We start from the raw sequence: 19,346 nt of genomic DNA, 5'->3' as shown, positions 1-19,346 counted from the left end.
CAGCCAACAGGAAACTCAGGCCCCGCCGGCCAGGAACATCTCAGAAAGAACTGCAACTTCCTTGGTCATCGCGTCCCAGAGTGGGACTCGAACCCAGAGCCTCAGACTCAGAGGCAGGAAGGCTGCCCACTGCACTACAATGATCTCCTGGAAAGGCAGAACAGGGTCAAGGGGCTGAATGGCCTCCTACTGTTGCTCGCTCTGGAAAATGACGAGTTAACTGGTGTCAGCTGGGGTGTCAGCAGGGACAGTGGTGGCACTGGAGCAGAGAGGGGGAGAAACAGCACTGGAGGGGGGCAAAGGCACAGGAGAGGGGCAAAGGGGATAGGAGAGGGGCAGAGGGGACAGGAGGGGGGCAAAGGGCACAGGAGAGGGGCAGAGGGGACAGGAGGGAGGCAGAGGGCAGAGCTCCAGAGCTGTCTGATGGTGAAAGGGTTCAGTGCGTTAGATTTACATAGTTTCACAATTTCAAAGCCAGACTTTATCATTTCCCATGTCCAAGGGAGCCTGTAAGTTTGGGATTCTCAGTTACTATGGCAACATAGCAAATTTAGTGAATAATTCACTTGAAAATCTTGAACTAGTCTTTCCCCTGGTTGAAACATAACATTTTATTAAAAATCTTATCTGACCCAGTTAAAAAGTTCAGCCAGAATTCAATCAATCTCAGGCAAGGATTAGGGAGTGCCGCACTGTCAGAGGGTCAGTGCTGAGGGAGTGCCGCACTGTCAGAGGGTCAGTGCTGAGGGAGTGCCGCACTGTCAGAGGGTCAGTGCTGAGGGAATGCCGCACTGTCAGACGGTCAGTGCTGAGGGAGTGCCGCACTGTCAGAGGGTCAGTGCTGAGGGAGTGCCGCACTGTCAGAGGGTCAGTACTGAGGGAGTGCCGCACTGTCAGAGGGTCAGTGCTGAGGGAGTGCCGCACTGCCAGAGGGTCAGTGCTGAGGGAGTGCCGCACTGTCAGAGGGTCAGTGCTGAGGGAGTGCCGCACTGTCAGAGGGTCAGTGCTGAGGGAGTGCCGCACTGTCAGAGGGTCAGTGCTGAGGGAGTGCTGCACTGTCAGAGGGTCAGTACTGAGGGAGTGCCGCACTGTCAGAGGGTCAGTGCTGAGGGAGTGCCGCACTGTCAGAGGGTCAGTGCTGAGGGAGCGCCGCACTGTCAGAGGGTCAGTGCTGAGGGAGTGCCGCACTGTCAGAGGGTCAGTACTGAGGGAGTGTCGCACTGTCAGAGGGTCAGTGCTGAGGGAGTGCCGCACTGTCAGAGGGTCAGTGCTGAGGGAGTGCCGCACTGTCAGAGGGTCAGTGCTGAGGGAGTGCCGCACTGTCAGAGGGTCAGTGCTGAGGGAGTGCCGCACTGTCAGAGGGTCAGTGCTGAGGGAGTGCCGCACTGTCAGAGGGTCAGTACTGAGGGAGCGCCGCACTGTCAGAGGGTCAGTGCTGAGGGAGCGCCGCACTGTCAGAGGGTCAGTGCTGAGGGAGTGCCGCACTGTCAGAGGGTCAGTACTGAGGGAGTGCCGCACTGTCAGAGGGTCAGTGCTGAGGGAGTTTTTGACTGTGGAGAAATCGGTGATCTTTGCAATGTGAATTATTTTATTTTGATCTGATAGGTAGCTCTGAGGAATGCTCTACGTTATTTTCCTCCGGATCTGCACAGTATCCTGGCCCCGGAATTCGGCAGTGAGCTCCGGGAGTTTGGCCATATCTACATGTACAGGTTCTGTCCACAGATGAAGATGAGGTGAGTTTGTGAAGCTACCTCAGCACCTGAAGTGTGGGCAAGGAAAACAGTACAGGAAGTTCCAGTAACAGCTGGAAATCAGGAGGTGGAAGTGAGAGAGGGACTTGGTGAGATTAATTCACTGGGGAAGCCTTACTGAGCTCACTGATGGAACTGTGGCCTCAGATGCCTCCAAGTCCCGATGGATTTCATCCTAGGGTTTTAACCAGTGGTTAATGGGTTAGTGGATACGTTGACGCTAATTTTCCAAAATTCACTAAATTCTGGAAAGGTTCCATCAGGCTGAAAAGTAGCAAATATAACCCTTCCGTTCAATATAGAGGAAAACAGGAAACTGTCGACCAGTTTGCTTGACATTAGGTTAGGGGATAGGTCAGTGGAGACATAGAACATAGAACATAGAACATTACAGCGCAGACAGGCCCTTCGGCCCACGATGTTGCGCCGACCAGTTTTTTTAAAAAAAAACACTGACCCACTAATCTAAACCAATCCCTTTTCGTCCATAAACTTATCCACAGATCTCTTAAACGCCCCCAAACTAGACGCATTTACAACTGCAGCAGGCAGGGCATTCCAATCCCTCACCACCCTCTGGGTAAAGAACCTACCCCTGACATCCGTCCTATAACTACCCCCCCTTAATTTAAAGCCATGCCCCCTCATGCTAGCTTTCTCCATCCGAGGAAAAAGGCTATCACTATCCACCCTATCTAAACCTCTAATCATCTTATATGTTTCAATAAGATCCCCTCTTAGCCTCCTTCTTTCCAGCGAAAACAACCCCAAATCCCTCAGTCTCTCCTCATAGGACCTCCCCTCCATACCAGGCAACATCCTGGTAAACCTCCTCTGCACCCTCTCCAAAGCCTCCACATCCTTCCTGTAATGTGGGGACCAGAACTGCACACAGTACTCCAAATGCGGCCGCACCAGAGTTGTGTACAGTTGCAACATGACGCTGCGACTCCTAAATTCAATCCCCCTACCAATAAACGCCAAGACACCGTACGCCTTCTTAACAACCTTATCTACTTGATTCCCAACTTTCAGGGATCTATGTACACATACACCTAGATCCCTCTGCTCCTCCACACTATTCAAAGTCCTCCCGTTAGCCCTATACTCAACACATCTGTTACTCCTACCGAAATGAATTACCTCACACTTCTCCGCATTAAACTCCATCCGCCACCTCTCGGCCCAGCTCTGCAACCTGTCTAAGTCTTCCTGCAAACTATGACACCCTTCCTCACAATCTACCACACCTCCGACTTTGGTGTCATCAGCAAACTTACTAATCCACCCAACTATACCCTCATCCAGATCATTGATAAAAATTACAAACAGCAGTGGCCCCAAAACAGATCCCTGAGGCACACCACTCGTAACCGAACTCCATGAAGAATATTTACCATCAACCACCACCCTCTGTCTCCTATCCGCTAGCCAATTCCTGATCCAATTACCTAGATTACCCCCAATCCCATACATCTGCATTTTCTGCAGAAGCCCACCATGGTGAACCTTATCAAACGCCTTACTAAAATCCATATATACCACGTCAACTGCCTTACCCCTATCCACCTCTTTGGTCACTTTCTCAAAGAACTCAATAAGGTTCGTAAGGCCCGACCTACCTGCTACAAAACCATGCTGACTGTCTCTAATCAATTCATTACTCTCCAAATAACTATAAATCCTATCCCTAATAATTCATTTAATAACATTTAAGGAGATATTTGAAAATACTCAGAAAAGATACATTCCAGTGGGAAAGAAAGATTCGAAGGGAAGGACAAGCCATCTGTGATGAAAGAAAGAAGTTAAAGATAGTATCAAACTGGAAGAAAGATATATAATTCCACAAAATCATAGAAGGAGGCCATTCAGCCCATCAAGTCTGCACCGTCCAAACCCTATTCCTATAACCCCGCACATTTACCCTGCTAATCCCCCTGATACTAAGGGGAAATTTAGCCTGGCCAATCAATCTAACCCGCACATCTTTGGACTGTGGGAGGAAACTGGAGCACCCAGAGGAAACCCATGCAGACATGGGGAGAACATGCAAACTCCGCACAGACAGTGATCCAAGCCAGATTTGAACCTCGGTCCCTGGCGCTGTGAGGGAGCAGTGCTAACCACTGTTCTGCCGTGCCACCCACTGTGACAGGTGAGAAGACTGGACAGAACATTGTTACAGTAATAGGGCCTGGGTGGGATTGTGGCTGGTGTAGACTCAATGGGCCTAATGGCCTCCTTCTGCACTGTAGGAATCTATAATTCTACATGGCAATACATTTGCCCCAAACCTTCCGTTTGGAATAACCCCACATCCTTTCCCCAGTAAGGGGACCAAAACGTCACAGTTCACCAGGTAATATCTCACCAATCCCATTACTGTTGCAGCAGCACCGCCCCACCATTATACCCTATTCCATTAATAATGAATGCCAAAATTCCATTTGCCTTCCTTATTACCTGATGTATCTGCATACTAACTTTCTGTGATTAATGCACAAGGACACCCAGATCCCTCTGCACTGGAGCACCCTGAACTCTCTCTCCATTTAGATAATAATTCGCCATTCCATTTTTTGTGACCAAAATGGATAACCTCACACTTATCCATGTTAAACTCTCTCTGCCACATTTTGGCCCACTCTCCTAACCTATCTATATCCATTCGTAAACAACATATTTCTTCATTGCAACCTCCTGTCCCACCTATTTTAGTGTCATTTGTAAATTTGCCTATAAAGCCTCTATCCCTGCATCCAAGTCATTAATATAGATTGTAAATAGCTGGCTGACCCCTGTGGCACCCCCACTAGTTACAGCTCACCAACCAGAAAAAGACTAAATTATCCTGACTCCCGGTCTTCTGTCCATCAGCCAGTCACTTATCCAAGCGAATAAATTACCCCAAACCCCATGTGATCTTACCTTGTGTATTAACCTGTCGTGTGGCACCTTAACACCATCCTGAAGTCCAGATATACTACATCTACAGGATCCCCATTATCCTCTTTGCTTGTTTCATTTTCAAAGGACTCCAGCAAATTAGTCAAACACGATTACATTTCATAAACACATGCTGACTCTGGATTGCGTTTGGTTTTCCAAATATCCTCTTACTATTTCCTTAATAATGAATTCCAACAGTTTCCCAACAACAAATGTTAAACAGGTCTATGGTTTCCTACTTTCTGCCTTGTTCCCTTTTTGAATAGGGGCGTTACATTAGCTTTTTCCAATGCACTGAAATCTTTCCACAATCCAGGGATTTTTGGAATATTATAACCAATACCTCCACGATCTCTGCTGCCACTTCCTTCAGGACCCTGGGATTTTGGCCATTTGGCCCTGGGGACTTGTCTGGCTTTAATCCCAATAATTTGCTTCATACTTCTTCCCTTGTGATGGAGATTGTTTTTGATTGTTTTAAGTTCCTCCTTTTCAACAACCGCTGCATTATCTGTTCCTACTGGAATGGTTCTAGAATCCACCACATGAAAACGGAGGCAAAATATTGATTTACTGTCTCTGCCATTTCTGTGTTCCCCATTATTATCTCTTCAGTCTTGTCCACTAATGGACCAACGTTCACTTTAGCTACTCTCTTCCTTTTTATATACTTACAGAACTCTTTGCTATTCATTCTTATATTTTGCACTTCTTTCATTGTTGACCTTTGCTTTTATTATTATTAATTTAGAGGTTTTTAATTTGGTTTTTAAAAGTTTCTCAGTCTTCCAGCCTGCTCCTGGCCCTTACAATATGCTATGCCCTTGTTTTTGCCATTAACTTATCTTTATTCCTTGCTTAGCCATGGATTGATTTTCCCTTCTTACAATTTTTCTTCCTTTCTGGAATATATTTTATTTTGGAGAAATTGAATATCTCCTGAAATATCAGCCACTGCTCATCACCTGTCCTGCCTTTTAGCCTTCCCTGACCAGTCCACCAGGGCCACATCTGTCCTCATTCCGATGTAATTAACTTGGTTTAACACCAGAACACTAATGTGGGACTTGGGTTTATTATCCTCAAACTGAATTTGAAATTTGAGCATACAATGATCACTCTTTCCTACAGGATCCTTCACTGCAAGACCACTAATTAATCCCATCTCATTACACAATACTAGATAAGAACATCAGAAATAGGAGCAGGAGTAGGCCATCTGGCCCTTCGAGCCTGCCCTGCCATTCAATAAGATCATGGCTTAACTCCAATAGAGCCTACTTTTTAGCTGGTTTGACAATGTATTGCTTCTAGAAACACTTTCTAACACACTCTCTGAACTCTCCCTCGCAGTTATCCTTGCCAATTTGATTAATGCAGTCTATACGCATGTTAAAATCACCATGATTATTGTCATCTTTCTTACAAGCCCCCGATATTTCCTGGTTTATATTGGATCTTACTGTATAACGACTGTTTGGGGACCTATTAATTACTCCCACCAGGGAATTCCTTCCTTTGCTATTTCTTATTTTCATCCAGATTGATTCTATGGCTGAGATTTTCCGGCCACACTTGCCCCAAGACCGGAAAATCCCTCCAAGGTCAATGGACCGTTGCTTGTCCGTGTTCCGACCACAACAATTCCCGTGACAAGCAGGACAGGGAGTCTCCGCTCTTTGTCTTGGAGTCCAGTGACAAGATCATTTCCTACGACAGCACTGCTCCCTTCCTTCACTAACAAAGCTTCACCACCTCGTTTACCTTTCCATCTAGCCTTCCGAAACACTGAGTATCCTTAACCTACCAAACCCGGGCTCCTTCAACCACATCTCAGTAATCACCATCAAATCTTATCCCTTTGTCTCTATGTACATGGTTAACTCATTAATTCTATTCCGAATGCTAGGTGCATTCAGATACAAGCACTTTAAATTTGTTTTATTATTAATTTTCTCTACTCTTGAATGTTGTACTACAATTTATTGTAGAATTTTTAAAAATAGAATCCCTGCAGTGCAGAAGGAGGCCGTTCGGCCCATCGAGTCTGCACCCACCACAATCCCACCCAGGCTCTATTCCTGTCCACTGATCACTGATGTTCATTTTATTTTCTTGGCAACCCTCCCAAAATGTTACTCTCTTTAGTTCCTCTCTGTCTTGGCCCGGGAGAGTGGGGGATAGGGGGGAGAGGGTGGAGGGGTGAGGGGGCAGGGCTGGGGTTGCGGGGGGAGGTTGGGGAGTTGGCTGGTGGGGTGGTTCTCAAGACCAGGACAGGGAAGCAAGTAACAGAATGGTGCGCACGGCTGCCACTGTGCGTCGATGGTGAAGGGAGTGAGTGTTTAAAGCAGGAATGGGCTTTCTAACCGGAATATTAGTGTGTTTTCCACTCCCTGCCGCTGAAACAACAAAACCAGGTGGTGTGGTGATGCCGGCGTTGCACTGGGGTGGGCACAGTAAGAAATCTCACAGCACCGGGTTAAAGCCCAGATGGTGATGAGAATGTTGGTGGATCTCACAGAAAGACAGGTTGTGTGCACTGCAGTGGGCAGTTAACAAACCGATTTCATTCCTGTTTCTTACAGAGCGTACCCAATCACTCAGTATCCCTGCAAAACAACAGCAGCTGCAGCTATTATGCACATGATCATGAACAACCTGGATCCACAAGTGGCTCAGGTAAACTGTCAGTGAGAATCGCTTTCAGAATGACCTGGGTCCTGGGTTGTCTAAGATTGGTTCAGTCTCAGGACGTTTAAACCCAGGAAAGAGCAGAAATCCCACAGTCGGTAAAGTATCTCCAGCAGTTTTCAGAATCACCGTACCTCCCAAAACCTTTCACAGATAGAGGGAGGTGTGAAATACGCTCACTGCTGTAATGCAGAAACTGTGACAGCAAGATCCCACAAACAGAACTGTGAGCAGTGACACGAGAATCTGTGTTTGATGGTGGCTGAAGGATTAATATCTTCCTCTTCCACCAAGCGTATCAACCAATCCCTTTCCAAATAAAGCCATGGGGTCTTTCAACCCTGCCTGAGAGACCAAATACAGCCTTAGATTAGAATCTTCTCTCAGATACACATTTCCTCAGCACTGGCCCTCTGACAGTGCAGCACTCCCTCAGTACTGACCCTCTGACAGTGCGGCACTCCCTCAGTACTGACCCTCTGACAGTGCGGCACTACCTCAGTACTGACCCTCTGACAGTGCAGCACTACCTCAGCACTGACCCTCTGACAGTGCGGCACTCCCTCAGCACTGACCCTCTGACAGTGTGGCACTCCCTCAGCACTGACCCTCTGACAGTGCGGCACTACCTCAGCACTGACCCTCTGACAGTGCGGCACTCCCTCAGCACTGACCCTCTGACAGTGCGGCACTCCCTCAGCACTGACCCTCTGACAGTGTGGCACTCCCTCAGTACCGCTGCTTTATGGGAGAGTTGTGTTCTGATGGGTGGGCTGAGTGTATTGGATGTGTATTCACGGAGAACTGAATTGAATTGAAGAATGGGAGATGATCTCTTTGTGCTATACAAGATCTGTAACCATCTCCAGAGAGCAGACGTTGAGAAATTGCTTCTGCTGGTTGGGGAATTTAAAACACATGGAGTGAGTATCTTGGGATCAGGAGATGATAGTGTCGGATAGGGATGAAGAGAGAAATTTCTCCACACAAAGGATTGTGAATCTTTGGAATTCTTTACCCCAGAGAATTGGAAATCCTCCATCCTTGAATGAATTTATGACTGAAGTAGATATACTTTCAGTCTCTCTGGGAAAACAGTGATATAGGAGAGGGCAAGAGGGGAAGCTATAGCCCCAGATCAGACGCCTGCTATACTGCTGTTTTGAATTTTCGATGATTTGAGGAGGAGCAGGGTTTGACTCTGTCATTCTGCTGTTTTCGGTCAAATATCCCACCAAGGAGCCTGTGCTCCATGGCTGAACAGTCCCTGTTCCACCAGGAGAAACCACCTCACGCCTCCTCCTGGAGATTGTCCATGGTCAGTGGGGGCTTGGTACGAAATCATCAGGTTCACAGACCCTGAACAATAGCGCCCTCCCTCACTGAGACCAAGGGGTAATGACCCACTCCTAATGCCCCTGGCTCCACCATCTCCCCCTCACCTCCCATCTCTCCCCCCCTCTCCCCTCCCCCACACTCCTAACCCTGAGAATAGCTGAGCAAGGATTGAATCCAGCATCCTGCTCTGTCCGTTTCACTCTGGACCGGATGTTAACCTCGGATTCTTGGTGACTCGCTTTAATGTTTTTGGTTTCAGTTTCCCCAGGAGCTTGTTACATACGGTGGGAATGGACAAGTCTTCAGTAACTGGGCCCAGGTAAGAAAAACCCTGCTTCAGACACCAGGATGTAAGCTCTGTCATCCAGAGTATATTAACAGCAAATCTTCATTTACAACTTATGTTAGACCTCAGCTGGAATATTGGGCACAGTTCTGGGTGCCACACAATCGGAAGGATGTGAACACGTTGGAGAGAGCGCAAAAGAGATTTACAAGAATGGTTCCAGGGATGAGAAACTTCTGTTATGAGGATAGATTGGAGAGGTTGGGACTGTTCTCCTTTGAGAAGAGGAAGCAAAGAGGAGATTTGATAGAGATGTTCAAAATCATGCGGAGGCAGGACAGAGTAGCTAGGGAGAAATTGTTCCTGCTCGTAAAAGGATCGAGACGAAAGGGCACAGATTTAAAGTGATTTGTAAAAGAAGCAAATGTGATTTGAGAAAGAAAAATTCACCCAGTGAGTGGTTGGGGTCTGGAATTCACTGCCTGGATGTGAGGTGGAGGCAGGTTCAATCGAGGCATTCAAGAGAGTAATAGATGATTATTTGAATAGAAACAGTGTGAAGGGGTATGGGAAAAAGACAGGGAAATGGTACTGAGTCACAATGCTCATTTGGAGAGCGGGGCAGACGTGATGGGCCAAATGGCCTCTTTCAGCATTGTAACGATGCTGTGATTCTGTGAACTGAAAACTCTATAAAGATACGGAGTAGAGTGTGCAGGTACGTGGCTGAGTCCATCCCTGGTCTTTACCATCTCTGTCTGTCTCGAGACTTAGTAAGAAATCTGAAAACACCAGGTTAAGTCCAACTGATTTATTTGATAGTAAACTCAAGTTTACTATCAAATAAATCGGTTGGACTTTAACCTGGTGTTGTCAGGTTTCTTACTGTGTTTACCCCAGTCCAACACCGGCATCTCCACATCACCTCGAGACTTACCCAGGCTCTGGTCATGTGCCCTTCCCGTTAGTGAAAGTTGCCGTGTACGTTTCTCCAGGTTCAGCCATCGTTTTTCCACTCTGTCTGTTAACCATAGGTTTCAACTGAGCTATCCAAAATTAGAATTTAAGATTGGGGAGTGTTAAACCTTCTTCTGATCCAGTGAGCTGGAATGTTTGAAATCAGACTCTGGATGATTTCCTTGCCGTACGAAACGGGATATCAGACAATCCGGTGTATGGAATGTAGATTTTGGAATCTGAATGGAGAATATCTGGAACAGGTACAACAATCTGCACAAACAGAGAGAGGGACAGGGACTGATCGAGATCACTCCAGATACAGGTATTTCGTGCCCCAAGGGGGCCACTGAAAGGCATTTTGAGCCGGATTTTCCAGCTGCATTCGCCCCAAGACTGGAAAATCCTGCCTGAGGTCAGTGGACGTTTGCATGGCCCAGTCCCTCCCACTACCATTCCCGTGACAGGAAAATCTCACCCTTAGTGTTGGAATATGATTGGGGAATCTGTCCACTTATTTCCATTGCTTCAGATTTATCAACATTAACTTTGTAACCCGAGTTTTAATGCTTTCTTTCGGAGAAAATACAGATATAGCAGGGTCTGATAGGCACAGCCGGACATCAGCAACACCTAGGGACAGTTTGTGATCTCCTTCTCCAGCTGTAACACCTTTAATGTCCGTATTTTGTCTCACCAATCGTGCCGAGGGTTATACATATTGAAAACAGGAGGGAGGACAGAGGGAAGTCCTGCCTTGTCCCCTAAAGGCTCCAGAAACATGACCGTTCACTAACAGAGAGCCGTGGATTTGAATAGAGGATGGGGACACATCTCACAAAGCTGCTGCAAACCCCACGCCATCTCAAGCCCGAGATCAGTCCAGCCACCATCAGTATCTAAAAATCACGGCCCTAACTCCAGTACTCTGGGAATGAGTCAGGATATTAAGGAGCCTACGGAGATTGTCTCCAGAGTAACGGCCCGTTATGAATCCAGTTTGATCCGGGTGAATAATCTCAGATATTATCCGGTTTTCTGATGTTTAGTAACAATATGGGGGAAACATGACCCACACGGGGCTGTGTCCCTGCCCTGTTTATGAATGACTGTTATGTCTGCATCGCTCCACAAAGGAGCCAGTTTCTGGTGAGTGACGATAGGCTCGCTAAAGGAAAGGTTCAAGTTTATATTTAAAGATCTTATAAAACCTGTTTATGTAGCCAGCGGGTCGGGGGTGTGATTATTTTTAAATGCATCTATTGCTTCATCCATTTCCAAACCACTGATAGTTCTGTGCAGTTCCTCTGCGCTATTTCCCAACAGCCTTGTCACATTGATGCTTTGCAGAAAGTTGTTCATTTTTCCCCACTCGTTACAGGCAGTAGATTCCTCGGACAATTTCCGGAAGAAATCCACAGAAGCAACAGAGATTTGTTCTGGTTGGGTTAGAAGGTGATGGAGTGTGTGTGTGTGTGTGTGTGTGAGAGACTTGCATTTTGGACCAATCCTCCACGATTGCCGTTTCTTTCACTGAAATGTCAACAAGTGACTCGCCCTGTCACTGTATCCACAATCGCTCTGTCTTGTGGCACTGTGGGTTAGCACTGCCGCCTCACAGCGCCAGGGGACCTGGCTTCGGTTCCCAGTTTGGGTCACTGTCGGTGTGGAGTTTGCACATTCTCCCCATGTCTGTGTGGGTTTCCTCTGGGTGCTTTCGTTTCCTCCCGCAGTCCAAAGTCCAAATAGGTGCAGGTTAAGTGGATTGGCCATGCTAAATTAACCAGGGTGAATGTAGGGGTTATGGGGATAATTGGGTGGGATTGTGGTCAGTGCAGACTCGATGGGCGGAATGGCCTCCTTCTGCACTATAGGGATTCTATCAAACTGTAAACACCCTTCAACCGGTTCCGAAAGCAAACTATCGCGAGCTCTGTGAGCCATTGTGAGGGAAGCGATCGAAGCTGGTGTGTGCTGATTTTTGTGTTGTTGTTCTTGATTCTGAATTTCCCTTTCTCATTCAATCCATTTCCATCCATTTCTCTATCAGCACAAACAAACAAGATGATGCAACTGCTTAAATATCCCTTCGTGCATTCCCATAAGGTCAGCTCCACTGCTGCACTGAGTTCCAGATAACGTTACAATTCTCACAAGTTCATCGAGTCACAGAATCCCTTCGGTGCAGAAGGAGGCCATTCAGCCCATCGAGTCTGCACCGACTCTCTAATAGAGTATCTTACCCAGACCCTCTTCCCTGCCCTATCCCTGTAACCGCACACATTTCCGATCCCCCTAACCTACACATCCCGGGACACTCCTCAGGGGCAATTTAGCACGGCCAATCCCCCAAACTGCACATCTTTGGACTGTGTGAGGAAACCAGAGCACCCGGAGGAAACCCACGCAGACATGGGGAGAACGTGCAGGCAGAACAGAGACAGTGATCCGAGGCAGGAATCCAACCCGGGTCCCTGGCGCTGTGAGGCAGCAGTGTGTTAACCACTGTGCTACCCGCATCATTTATAATTTAGGAGAGATGGATTCAATCCCCACCTCTTTGAGGGAGATTTTTGTCTCAAATCCCAAGTCACAGCTCATGAAGAGGGGGTCATTGCTAGAATGTCGCTGTCAATTATTCTCTGAGCCTCTGACTTAATTGTAAAGAGATAGTCAATGTGAGAGGAAGAGCAATGCTTGTTGGTGTAAAATGTAAAGTCTCTCCTACTGGGGTTCAGGTTCCGCCCTGTGTTGCCATCTCTGTGACACCATTTCCCAATGACTCACTCACTTTGAAACCTGGGTTTGACGGTGCCGAGGACCTGTCTCCCACTGGGACATTCCCAATCAATCAGAACAATCCTGTACTTTTACCTAAGATGAGGTAGAAGATTTGTTTGATAAATTTTGGGTTGTCCACATTTGGGGCATATTCAATTATCAGCTAACCCTCTGTCCCACCGATGATCCCATCCAGCGACATGAACCTGCCTTCATTGTCCTCACGTTGTGAGTGGATACAGAAATTCACTAATCTGTGCAATAAGAATGCCCACACTCCCCACCGCACCTGAGGAACACAGCACCTGGGCTCTCCAAGATTCGCACAGCTTGCCATTTTATGTGTCTGATAAATGTGTTTCTTATAAAAATATAGTTTTACAGCTTCAATGTTTCAGCTGACGGGGTATCGTTTTTCTCTGAATTGCGCTCTGTAACCCTTTCACTTTATGGCTAATTACCTTTAACACATCCACAATAATCTGTATTCAATTGATGTGACGGGTCTACCCCGTTTGACAAATAGCCCAATATTAGAGGAGGGGGAAGGGGAAAAGAAAGACAGCTCGTACTCTCTGTACAGCGGATTGTCCCCTGGGGAATACTGTGAGGTAGAAACTGTGCCTGAAAAGTTCAAACACAAAGTTGACCCATTTCCAAGCGGGGCCAAAAATTGTTTAAACCGAGAGAAGCGAGGCTCAGTACCCAACTCGTTAGACAGAAACGTAGAGCATTACAGCACAGTACAGGTCCTTCGGCCCCTCGATGGTGTCCAGAGCTATGTCCAATCCCAAGATCAGTCTATCCCACTCCCTATCATTCTGGAGTGCTCCATGTGCCTATCCAATAACCGCTTGAAAGTTCCTAAAGTGTCCGACTCCACTATCACAGCAGGCAGTGCATTCCACACCCCAACCACTCTCTGAGTAAAGAATCTACCTCGGACATTCCTCCCATATCTCCCACTATGAACCTTAAAGTTATGCCGTTAAATAAGTAAGTGTGTCTAACAACAAGGAATCTCCGGAACAGACTGTCCGACACTCAGGCTTCTGGCTGCATTGGTGCCAGCTGTGCAAACTCCACCCCCTCCCCCGCCTAAACAAACTCTTGGCTACAGTCAGCTAAGGCCACTCTGCCCATCTAACTCTGCCCAGCTCCACCCCGTGTAACACCCAGCTAAAAACTTTCCAACATCTCCAAACGGCAAAACAAAGAGTATTTAAAAAAAAGAAAGGCTTTCTCAGCCAGTTGTGAAGTAACGTGCCCAAAGAACAGATTGATCTGAACTCACGGAGATTACACTGGATTGACTGAGCTGCAATTATTAAGCTGTCTGCAATAATTGAGTTTTATTTAGTTAACCCAGTCCCTGGACAATGCATGAGACATAGAGTCTGTAAGTTAAACAGTTCCATTTCAGAGTGATCTTGAGAGTGGGAATAGTCTCAGCTGTTTCATCAAGGACCTCCCTTTTATCATGAAGTTACAGATGGGAATGTTCGCTGATGATTGCAAAATGTTCAGCATCATTCGTGACTCCTCAGATACTGAAGCAGTTCATGTTCAAATGCAGCAAGGCCTGGACAATATCCAGGCGTGGGCTGACAAGTGGCAAGGAACATTCATACCATGCAGGCGCCAGGAAATGACCATCGCCAACAAGAGGGAATCTAACCATCGCTCCTTAACATTCAAATGCATCACCATCACTGAATCCCCCATGATGAACATCCTGGGAGTTACCACTAACCAGAAACTGATAAAAAAGGGCTTAAGTGATTTAGGAGGGGGCACGAGAAGTCCTTGGTGGGCCGGATCAAGGAAAACCCCAGGGCTTTTTACTCTTATGTGAGAAATAAAAGAATGACCAGGGTGAGGTTAGGGCTGGTCAAGGATAGTAATGGGAACTTGTGCATGGAGTCAGAAGAGATAGGAGAGGCGATGAATGAAAATTTTTCTTCAGTGTTCACCAAGGGGAGAGGCCATGTTTGAGGGTGAGAGTGTGATACAGGCTGATAGGCTGGAGGAGGTAGATGTTCTGAGGGAAGATGTATTAGCAATTTTGAAAATCCTGAGGGCCAATAAGTCCCCTGGGCCAGATGGGATACATTCTGGGATTCTTTGGGAGGCAAGGGAGGAGATTGCAAAGCCTTTGGCTTTGATCTTTGGGTCCTCACTGTCCATGGGGATTGTGCCAGAGGACTGGAGAGTGCTGAATGCTGTTCCTCTGTTCAAGAAAGGAAATAGGAATGACCCTGAAAATTATAGGCCAGTCAGTCTTACTTCAGTGGTTGGTAAGTTAATGGAAAAGGTCCTGAGGGACAAGATTTATGACCATTTGGAAAGATGCAGCTTAATTAAGGGATAGTCAGCAGGGTTTCTTGAGGGGTAAGTCTTGCCTCACAAATTTGATTGAATTCTTTGAGGAGGTAACTAAGTGTGTGGATGAAGGTAGAGCAGTTGATGTCGTATACATGGATTTTAGTAAGGTGTTTGATAAGGTTCCCCACGGTAGCTCATGAAGAAAGTAAGGAGGTGTGGGATAGAGGGAAATGAGGCCAATTGGATAAGTAACTGGCTGGATCATAGAAGACAGAGGGTGGTGATGAAGGGAAACTTTTCAGACTGGAGGCCAGTTACCAGCGGTTTACCACAGGGATCAGTGCTGGGTCCTCTGCTATTTGTGATTTTTATCAATGACTTGGAAGAAGGGGCTGAAGTGTGGGTTAGTAAATTTGCTGATGACACCAAGATTGGTGGAGTAGTGGATGAGATGGAGGGATCTTGCAGGCTGCAAACAGACATTGATAGGATGCAGAGCTGGGCCGAAAAGTGGCAGATGGAGTTTAACCCTGATAAGTGTGAGGTGATTCAGTTTGGTAGGACAAACTTGAATGCGGATTACAGGGTCAATGGGAGGGTTCTAAAGAATGTGGAGGAACAGAGAGATCTTGGGGTTCATATCCGCAGATCCGAAGGCTGTCACTCAAGTGGATAGAACTGTGAGGAAGGCTTATAGTGTGTTAGCATTTATTAACAGGGGGTTAGAGTTTAAGAGCTGTGGGGTTATGCTGCAACTATACCGGACCTTGGTGAGACCACATTTGGAATATTGTGTTCAGTTCTGGTCACCTCACTATAAGAAGGATGTGGAAGCATTGGAGAGAGTGCAGAGGAGATTTACCAGGATGCTGCCTGGTTTGGAGGGTAGGTCTGATGAAGAAAGGTTGAGGGAGCTGGTGACTTAATAGAGGTTGAAAGATGATGATAGGGATTGATAGAGTGAACGTGCAGAGACTATTTCCTTGGGTGGATGTAGCTGTTACTAGGGGGCATAACTATAAGGTTGATGGTGGGAGATATAGGAGGGATGTCCGAGGTTACTCAGAGAGTGGTTGGGGTGTGGAACACTCTGCCTGCTGTGATAGTGGAGTCGGACACTTTAGGAACTTTCAAGCGGTTATTGGATAAGCACATGGAGCACTCCAGAATGATAGGGAGTGGGATAGCTTGATCTTGGGATTGGACAAAGCTCGGCACAACATGAAGGGCTGAAGGGCCTGTAGTGTGCTGTAATGTTCTATGTTCTAGAAACTGATCTGGACCAGCTATATAAATATTGTGGCTACCAGAGCAGGTCAGAGGCTGGGAATCCTGCAGAGAGTAACTCACCTCTTGACTCCCCAAAATCTGTCCTCTCACATCCATAAGGTACAGGTCAGGAGTGTGATGGAATACTCCCCACTTACCTGGATGGGGGCAGCTCCAACAACACTCAAGAAGCTCAACACCATCCAGGACAAAGCTGTCATTTGGTTGTTACCATTTCCACAAATATTCAACCTCTCCATCACCGACAAACAGTGACAGACGTGTGAACCATCTGGAAGAGGCACTGCAGGAACTCACCAAGGCTCCTTAGGCAGCACCTTCCAAACCCACCACCTCCACCATCTAGAAGGACAAGGGCAGCAGATACCTGGGAACACCCCCAGCTGCTCGTTCCCCTCCAAACCGCCCTGACTTGGAAATATATCACCGTTCCTTCACCGTCACTGGGTCAAAATCCTGGAACTCCCTCCCTAACAGCACTGTGGGTGGACCTACACTACATGGACTGCAACAGCTCAAGAAGGCAGCTCACCGCCACCTCCTCAAGGGGCAATTAGGGATGGGCAATAAATGCTGGCCTAACCAGCGACACCAGTGTTCCATAAACGAATAAAAATAATTTTTATAAATCTGAATTTGGAGCAAGACCCTTTGCCAATCTATCGCAGGAGGCACAGTGCAGGCACTCTGGCTTTTTAACAGTGAGACATCTTTATTTGGGACAACAAAGAGGATAAGGTGGATTGCTTTGTCCTTGTACTTTATGGAGAGACGCTGCAGGGTGCCTTGAACTGGAATGGGGCGTCCCCCTGCTGCCTGGAGCAAATTCTCTGTCAAAGAATGAAGAAAAAGAACAGTACAGCACAGGAACAGGCCCTTCAGCCCTCCAATCCTGTGCTGGTCATGTTATTCTATCTCGATCAATCATCTATTCTTCTATTCCCCGTCTGTTCATTTGTCGATTGGAGTTGGAAGTCTTGTCATCTTTGTCAGAGGACGGTGACCCCGGCCGTGACCCCAGCCCCTGAGTCTAATTGGTTGACCGTTTTGATTTGATTTGTTATTATCACATGTATTAACGTACAGTGAAAAGTGTTGTTTCTTGCGCACTATATAGACGAAGCATACCGTTCATAGAGAAGGAAAGGAGAGGGTGCAGAATGTAGTGTTACAGTCATAGCTAGGGTGTCGAGAAAGATCAACTGAATGTGAGGTAGGTCCATTCAAAAGTCTGACAGCAGCAGGGAAGAAGCTGTTCTCGAGTCGGTCGGTACGGGACCTCAGAGTTTTGATTCTTTTTTCCTGATGGAAGAAGCTGGAAGAGAGAATGTCCGGGGTGTGTGGGGTTCTTATTTTGCTGGCTGCTTTGCCGAGGCAGTGGGAAGTGTAGACTGTTTACCAGAATGGCAACAATCCAAAAAAGAAAGAGACACTCTCTTTGATCTCACACAAGAAGAATGCGCCTTCTGGGCTTCCTGTCGGATGACCTTTGGTTTGTCTGTGCAGCGCTCGGATTCCGACACGCAGATTTACCAAGATGTCCTTGTGTGTTCAGTGGAAGCTCTGGGCAATATTCACAGGACGCTGGTCTTTGCTGTGCTTTACAAGGTCACTGTGCTGAGTGGTTTCCCTGATCTGCATAGTCCCTGTGTTTTTGTGACCTGATTTGGTGAATTGGGGATTAGTTTCTCCCCCATGAAGTGCTCTGTTCCACAGGAAGATCCCATGTTCCTCAGGAAGCTCCCGTGTTCCTCAGGAAACTCCTGTGTTCCTCAGGAAGCTCCCGTGTTCCTCAGGAAGCTCCCGTGTTCCTCAGGAAACTCCTGTGTTCCTCAGGAAGCTCCTGTGTTCCTCAGGAAGCTCCCGTGTTCCTCAGGAAAGTCCTGTGTTCCTCAGGAAACTCCCGTGTTCCTCAGGAAACTCCCATGTTCCTCAGGAAGCTCCTGTGTTCCTCAGGAAGCTCCCGTGTTCCTCAGGAAGCTCCCGTGTTCCTCAGGAAGCTCCTGTGTTCCTCAGGTCACTGGATTTCTTGTTGAGGCCGTCCTCGTGTGTGCGGAACTTGGCTATCAGTCTCTGTTCAGCGACTCTGCGCTGTCGTGTGTCGTGAAGGCCGCCTTGGAGAATGCTTACCCGAAGGTCAGAGGCTGAATGCCCGTGACCACTGGAGTGTTCGCCAACAGGAAGGGAACAGTCTTGCCTGGTGATTGTGGAGCGATGTTCATTCATCCGTTGTCGTAGCGTCTGCATGGTCTCCCCAATGTACCATGCTTCGGGACATCCTTTCTTGCAACGTATCAGGTAGACAATGTTGGCCGAGTGCAAGAGTATTTACCGTGTACCTGGTGGATGGTATTCTCACGTGTGATGATGGCATCCATGTTGATGACCTGGCATGTCTTGCAGAGGTTGCTGTGACAGGGTTGTGTGGTGTTGTGGTCACTGTTCTCCTGAAGGCTGGGTAGTTTGCTGCGAACAATGGTCTGTTTGAGGTTGTGCGGTTGTCTGAAAGCAAGAAGTGGGGGTGTGGGGATAGCCCTGGCGAGATGTTCGTCTTCATCAATGATATGTTGAAGACTCCGGAGAAGATGTCGTAGCTTCTCCACTCCGGGGAAGTACTGGACGACGAAGGGTACTCTGTCCACTGTGTCCCGTGTTTGTCTTCTGAGGAGATCAGTGCGGTTTTTCGCTGTGGCGCCTTCACGACACACGACAGCGCAGAGTCGCTGAGCAGAGACTGATAGCCAAGTTCTGCACACATGAGGACGGTCTCAACGGGGATCTTGGGTTCATGTCGCACTATCTGTAACCCCCGTGACTTGCCTGTGTTGGCAAAACCTCACTTACTGTATTGTCTGGAGACAATACACATCTCTTTAAACTGTGATCAGTGCTCCTTCCACTCACATTATCAGCCACTTCAGGACTTGAACAGCAGGTTAGGTGTAAAGATTCACATTCTAATCAGTAATCTG

General features: G+C 47.4%; 1 protein-coding gene across 1 annotated transcript in view; it reads left to right on the top strand.

Annotated features, from left to right (window-relative positions):
* uroc1 (urocanate hydratase 1) overlaps positions 1 to 19,346 on the top strand; it is a 77,332-nt gene that overhangs the window by 1,808 nt on the left and 56,178 nt on the right. Inside the window, exons 2-4 of the mRNA XM_080218618.1 lie at positions 1,606 to 1,736; positions 7,292 to 7,385; positions 8,995 to 9,054. Of these exons, the coding sequence (XP_080074744.1) occupies positions 1,606 to 1,736; positions 7,292 to 7,385; positions 8,995 to 9,054 (285 nt within the window). The remainder of the gene's footprint in view (positions 1 to 1,605; positions 1,737 to 7,291; positions 7,386 to 8,994; positions 9,055 to 19,346) is intronic.

The sequence above is a fragment of the Carcharhinus amblyrhynchos genome, chromosome 3 (assembly GCF_965287045.1).
Source record: "Carcharhinus amblyrhynchos chromosome 3, sCarAmb.v2.hapA, whole genome shotgun sequence".
In the NCBI taxonomy this organism is placed as follows: domain Eukaryota; kingdom Metazoa; phylum Chordata; class Chondrichthyes; order Carcharhiniformes; family Carcharhinidae; genus Carcharhinus; species Carcharhinus amblyrhynchos.
The sequence above is the reverse complement of the archived record's forward strand: the minus strand, read 5'-3'. Positions and strand labels throughout refer to the sequence as shown.